Source organism: Ceratina calcarata, unplaced genomic scaffold, assembly GCF_001652005.2.
Source record: "Ceratina calcarata isolate Rehan_Ccalc_2016 unplaced genomic scaffold, ASM165200v1 scaffold35.2, whole genome shotgun sequence".
Lineage (NCBI taxonomy): Eukaryota > Metazoa > Arthropoda > Insecta > Hymenoptera > Apidae > Ceratina > Ceratina calcarata.
The window spans coordinates 50,347-56,669 of NW_017157934.1; the positions used below are offsets into that span (position 1 = coordinate 50,347).

The following is a 6,323-nucleotide window of genomic DNA, read 5'->3' on the forward strand; positions in this document are numbered from 1 at the left end:
TTAAAATCTGATAAAATCCTTGTAGAAATAATAAATCATGTATTTTATGTATTTCTTTTATAGTAAAGTAACAAATTTTTTACAAAATAACATCGTGATGCATTGAAGAAATAATAGTAATATTAATAACTTTGTTGTGCGATATGAGAAATAGTTGATAATATGTGAAATTATTATTTGTATATATATTTTAACAAAATTTAGCTGTATCACATGTCATGTATAATATCTTAAAAGCGAAACATCTTTGGTATTCATATGTTTTGTGTGATACAATTTATAATATGTGAAATACTTAATAATAGACAATACGATGTTAACTCGAGATGAAAGATATATATATGAACGTGCCTCTATGAAAAATAAATATTTATAATGAATACGATAATTTTGTAATTAATTATATGAGTAATAAAATGCAAGAGACCTGAAGATTATTGCTACTTCAGTTTTGTTACGTCGACGTACTGTGTATATATACATAATATGTTCAATTGTAGTATAACAAAAAATAATAGTTAAGTAATAATTGAAAGAAATAAATGATTATGAGTTTGTAAAGTCAATTTGTTCATTTCTGACATAAAGTGTATCATAAACAGACCACGACGGTGATAATGAATGAATGCGTCAAAGGTCGTAAGAAGGCCTGCTGACGCAGGCAGAGAGAGGGACCCGAAATATTTCAGCGTAGAGTCGTCCCTGTGCAGTGAGTCACATCCCAAGATTGCTATTGCTTGTAGAGGCGCTTTGCTACCGCTTTATCCGTTAGTGTTTGTGAATCGGTTTTTCGTACGAAAGTCAGTCAGAGTCGTCGAGTGGAGTTTGAGTTCAGTAGCGGTCGGTCGAATGTACGGAAGGTATGGATTTGGGAAGGATCGCGTTCGTTCAAGTTCTTTTCTCGGGTCGTTTTTTGTAGTGGAAAAATTCATCCTCGAATCGAACGTGCGTCACCGAATATTCTAATAACTGTGCGTAAAACCGGCTACTCCACGACCACAACAGGTATACAGGCATCCCGACCAATTCCGACCGCTTCGACCAGTTAGAACTTGGGTGACACACCTCCAAGGAAATTTTATTTGTTTCCTCTATATTACATGACACGGAAAAATATATAGAGTTACATACGTACACTCGTGAATATTATTCTTCGACACCTCCGCGAGGTACAAATTGTGTGAATCAGTGTTATGACGTATTCTAACAAGGATAACTCGTAAGAAATCCCAGTCAAGTGTTGTAACAGTGTGAAATAAAATGTTATAATAGTGGTGTTCCTTTTTAAAAGTTATTACTTCGTGGCGGGAAATCGATCTTGGAAAAGCAGTCGTCGTTAGGTATGTTAAATTATTAGAAAATATAATCATTCCTTTGACCACGTCAGAGATTTTTTGTCACTTTTTTGTCTAAAGTTCAGTACGTCTTAATGTCTTTAATGCACATTTCTGTTTGCATACGTCATACGTGACCGCTATTTTAAGTAAATCAGCCAGTAAATATTTGATAAAATACATGTTGACGGCCAGTTTGGCGGTGGATATGAGTTTATGCAAATATATCATTGACGAATTGCTTTGTGTCCCTGTCCATTGTGTTTATCCTGGCAATTTCACGAACCTTTGCCGTGTTACTTGCGTAACAGTAATGCGATTCATCTCGTTAAAACACGAATTGAGAACTGCACACCGCGTCGCGTGTATTAATCTCGCTTTCCAATCCTCTTGCATACATAAATACATGCATACACATACAAAATTGTTTTGCTTGATAATAGCTTTATACTTTGCACGCTTCTCTTCATCGACAATTCACAATCATTCCACTATTTGAGAACGAGTTTCATTAGTTTTTTTTATCTTCGGTTTTCAGCTGGCCTTCCTCTGTGCAATTATTCTTTGGATTGTCGAGTTTTGAGTTACGATTAGAGACAAATTCTTATTTTATTCAACGACGCGGAGTTCGCACAGCTTATCCATAACCCACCGCTACCGGCTGTGTTACCTCTGAGAATTCTTCGTCTTTGGAGTTTCCGAAGGAAGGCGATGCTTTTTATCTCCGTTCAGCGATTCGATTAGAAACCGTTTCGAACCGTTAGAAAGCTACACAAATGCCGAAATCGGCACGCAAGTGGACATTCTGGAGGTCACTATCATTATTATACATATATGTACATACTTTATCCCTCTGATATTTGTAACCGAAAATTATTCGAACAGCGTGTCGCCATTAACAACTTACTTTTGCGTTTCGATCATACAAACTGTGAGCATTTATGCCTCATCATCGTTTATTTATTACTTGTGCAATCATAATCGTTGCACATTATTACTTAATTTCATGTAAATTATAATTTGCGCAACGAGATTTATAATTTTCGCTGACGTTTTAACAATTGGGTTTTAACACTGAGAATATTTTACCCTCTGTGGATTGTCAATCAATCGTCCCCAGCGTTTTCTGTTCCACTTTATCAACGCTGTGCACATACTCAGCGGACCCGATTGAGATTATCCGTTGATAATTTCAAAATGCACCAATCACGTATATTGATCTATGTATTATACCTATATAGCCTTACTGGAATCAGTTAAGAGTAATAGTGCGTATTTGTGTACGTACATATAACTGTATATCATTAAACTTACTCTTTATTAATGCTATGAGAATATTTCAATATTATATTAATCTATTACAATTTTTGGACAATTGTTTATAAAGCATATTCATAATGTACATAATTATAAGTATATTAACAATTCTTGTCGTAACGCCCAGTCGCTGAGCGTTTATTTAAAAAAGAACACGCTGTGATTTCTTAACGCTAGATCAAACCTGTAGATAATGTATAAAATTTGCGATGTACACGATTGGAGAATCGTATTTTCGTAAATCGAAGTAAATCACTTTACAGCGATTATGTGAACCAGTCTTATTGTTAAAGATAAAGTGAGCACCGTACCCTATGAGCGATAAAATAGCTTTTCGCTGGCGAACAATCTTCTTGTATCCAAGTATGCTACTGTCATTAGTTGTGACGCATTCACAAGTGTTAGCACGACATGTGCTATCGTTCTAACGTTTATCCTTATCAACATATCGTACCGATCGTCGTACTTTCTCGCATTTCTCATGAAGTGTTTCAATTTGTTCCGTATATTTATACTGTTGGTTATATTCGTTGTTTCTCATTCGAAAATAGAAAGAACATTGAAAAAAGAGCGGGATCTCTCCCTGTCGGGACGAGAGAACTGACGATCGATTACCATTTTAGAAAGTGCAAGAGGCCCAACGGTGAAGAGACCGAGGAGAATAAGAAAGGAAAACGGAAACGGGCAGCGGAAACGGAGATCGAGGTATCGAAGAAACAGGAAGAGGTTTCGGTCGTGGTGGAAACCAAACGGAAAACCATGGAACACACCCTGCCGAGATATGAGTCCCGTTTACCAAAAGTTACGCCCATCACCGACGACTACGAAATCAGTAATTACGTGCTTGGTCTTGGAATAAATGGGAAAGTTGTTCAGTGTTATGATAAAAACACCAGGGAGAAGTACGCGCTCAAGGTGAGATAATTTCTCTACTTTCTTTCACGAACTCGGTTTTAATCCGACTCCCGCCACTTCCGCACACAAATTATTCACGTGTGTGTACGGATTAAAGTGAAATGTTAACGAGTTCTATAGTAAAATCAATTCTTTACTGTTCTCTCCTTATTTATGGACACGTATCGATAGATGCTAGAGATCGAATTACGTCATTTTTACGGACCGAAACTATCTACGCAAGCATTGATTAAAATTTTACCAATACTTAAAACAGTGTAAGTATCCAAGTGTATGATTACAAACGCGAGGTGTAATAATGATCGATCGACACGTCTAATGAAAACCGTCAGATGTACAATTGCTGTTCGGCAGTGTTAAATCGAGCGAGATAAAAAAGTAATAATGCGGTACACGATGGTTTCGGCTCTTATCAGTTATCAGTAGACAAGAGAGCGTATATGTTTTATTACTCTCGAGTCTTGCCTTGCCTATTTTTGGATCACACGGAACGATGCTGTAAGGACGTGCTGTGTCTGATGTATCATTTGACACGAAACTTGACTGCACTTTATAAGATCTACGGATCGAAAATGTATCGACACCTAGTTGGTGGTATTAAAGTTACGATCATCGGCTAACGATGTCCACGCGAGTCCAGACCACGAGTCATCCTCTATTTATACTTCAGTGATTTCCCATCCGACGATCCTCAACCGTGCTGTGTATCGCTCGATACCTATTCGTCTTTCTTATTTTCTCTGCACGTTGGAAAAATTCCGGGGACCCTCCTGTTTTCGCCTTTTCGCGACCGTTTGTTGCTTTTGGACCGCTGCACGCGCGCGAAATTTCGCAAAGAGCTGAACTCGAAATATCGAACGTATAATTGCACTCCGACTTCAAACATTACGTTAGTGACGATTCGTAGAACGAAAATAACTGAAATATTGTAAAAGGTAGTGACGGAGTTTAAGGATCCGTGGTAGTTTTATTTATATTCCAATAATAGATAAGGAGGAAGAATTTATAAAAAGAATTCTGTCAACATGAATGTAGATGATTTTAATTAAACGTGGGTCTATAAAGAAACATTGACCAAACATAGAAAAATGTAGAATTACAAATACACGTGCACATAGTCAACAACCGATTAAGCCTATCTTGCAAGTATCATTCTACAACTGCGTGCACAAGAGCTGTTTGTTCATTTTTTGTATCTACATATTCTTAATTCTTTACGCTGACCTGAAACTGATCATTCGTTTATTTATTAATAACAAGTAAAATTCTTTCCGTATAAAAGTAAATTTACATCTTCGAGTGCAGATATGTACATACTCGTCTGACCGAATGGACAAGAATAGCTTGATAAGCTTCAACGAAAATATGTCGTTATTTATATGATATCGATGATCTCATGCTTGCTAATGCTTAATAACGTTATCGAAGGTATCAACCCTTTGATTATCAACTAAACAAAGATCGAGGAATTAATATCCTGTCATAAGTCAACTATTACCAAGCTCGATAAATTGTAGGAAAATTATTCTTTTATTTCATGCAACAAGTGAACTCTGGTCATGTTCGCAAAAGTTGATTGATCCCACTGTTGTACCATATAATCAGGAATATTAAAAAAGGTGACTGATTACTCTTGGTAGTTAATTAAATCTGCATACATATAATAATGTACGATCTATTGACGATGTATTTGAAATTTTATTAAGATGTCGAACAACTAGTATTTCTATATTTGGCAAGTAGAAAATTTAATTGCAATTTTTCATTATTGAAATCGAGCTATATAATTCAACGAAATCAATTAAACTGCACGATAATTGAACGGTGGCTGGGGCATTAATTTTATTCAGACAGCGTCATCCGACTTTATCTGACTATGTTAAATATTACGATCACGGTCAAAACAGTCGATCGGTAGATTGGCCATAGAAAAGTGAACGTGGTTTGCAGTATACACTATGAATATTAATGTATAGATTCCGGTAATTCAAGAAAAAGTACGTTCAGGCATACTTCGGGAGAAAGTTATGGAATCATATTTCCATCGCGCACCTCCACGCAGTTGAACATATATAAAAAAGTCAATATTTGCAAACGTCATAGGGGCTGGTGTTGCAACCTAGGTTTCTCGTTACGAATTTGCGTCCGCTGATTGATTATTATCTCTGGAAAGGAACACGGCTACTGAGACCATTGCGTTGTCGCCACCGTTTTACATTTCTTTGTTTGCTTTGGCTGTAGCATTCCGAGAATACATTGGATTTTTATCTTCTCGTTCCTGAAGCAGAAGTATGTTTCATGCGTCTCTGTGATCTACCTCAGTAAAACTTCAATAACAGGAAATCAGTGACTGTCGATATCGTTAAGATCTTTTTATATAAAATATGTTTTTTTTTTAGGCACATAAATTCAGTAAAAAGATATTAAAACATTTAATTGTCGGAAATGAATAGATTCGTTTTCGATAATTATTGATGAAGTGAAGATCGACATGATTGACTATTATAATTGATTGATTGTAATTTACATAATTGAAATTAGAAGCAAAAACGTTGAGAATGACTCGATAGAAATGTTCACGCACCATTATTGTGATGTAAATGGAGTGTTTTGATTGTGCGGATTTTTTTCTGTGTAAACCACCTTGACTGATGAGCATAATCTCAGTCTATCGACGACAATTCCAAGAGTTCGTTAGTGTCTAGTTCTCGTTGAAGCAATGGATATGTCACTTTGCGTTAACGTTAATCTGATTAT

The 6,323-nt window shown here is 36.1% G+C and overlaps 1 protein-coding gene and 1 long non-coding RNA gene across 4 annotated transcripts in view; one reads left to right on the forward strand and one right to left on the reverse strand.

The window, feature by feature from the left end:
• Nucleotides 1-6,323, forward strand: part of LOC108625221 (MAP kinase-activated protein kinase 2) — a 16,316-nt gene that overhangs the window by 5,162 nt on the left and 4,831 nt on the right. Inside the window, exons 1-3 of one of the 3 annotated variants that reach the window (XM_026813777.1) lie at nucleotides 719-1,340; nucleotides 1,873-2,145; nucleotides 3,275-3,566. In XM_026813777.1, coding sequence (XP_026669578.1) covers nucleotides 2,111-2,145; nucleotides 3,275-3,566 — 327 coding nt within the window. In that variant the 5' untranslated portion in view covers nucleotides 719-1,340; nucleotides 1,873-2,110. Of the gene's footprint in view, nucleotides 1-718; nucleotides 1,341-1,872; nucleotides 2,146-3,274; nucleotides 3,567-6,323 lie in introns of those variants that run through there. The other 2 variants (XM_026813778.1, XM_018025033.2) reach the window with 2 other exon arrangements.
• Nucleotides 4,587-6,323, reverse strand: part of LOC113464380 (uncharacterized) — a 3,324-nt gene continuing 1,587 nt past the window's right edge. Inside the window, exon 2 of the long non-coding RNA XR_003389224.1 lies at nucleotides 4,587-5,844. This is a non-coding gene — a long non-coding RNA (uncharacterized LOC113464380). The remainder of the gene's footprint in view (nucleotides 5,845-6,323) is intronic.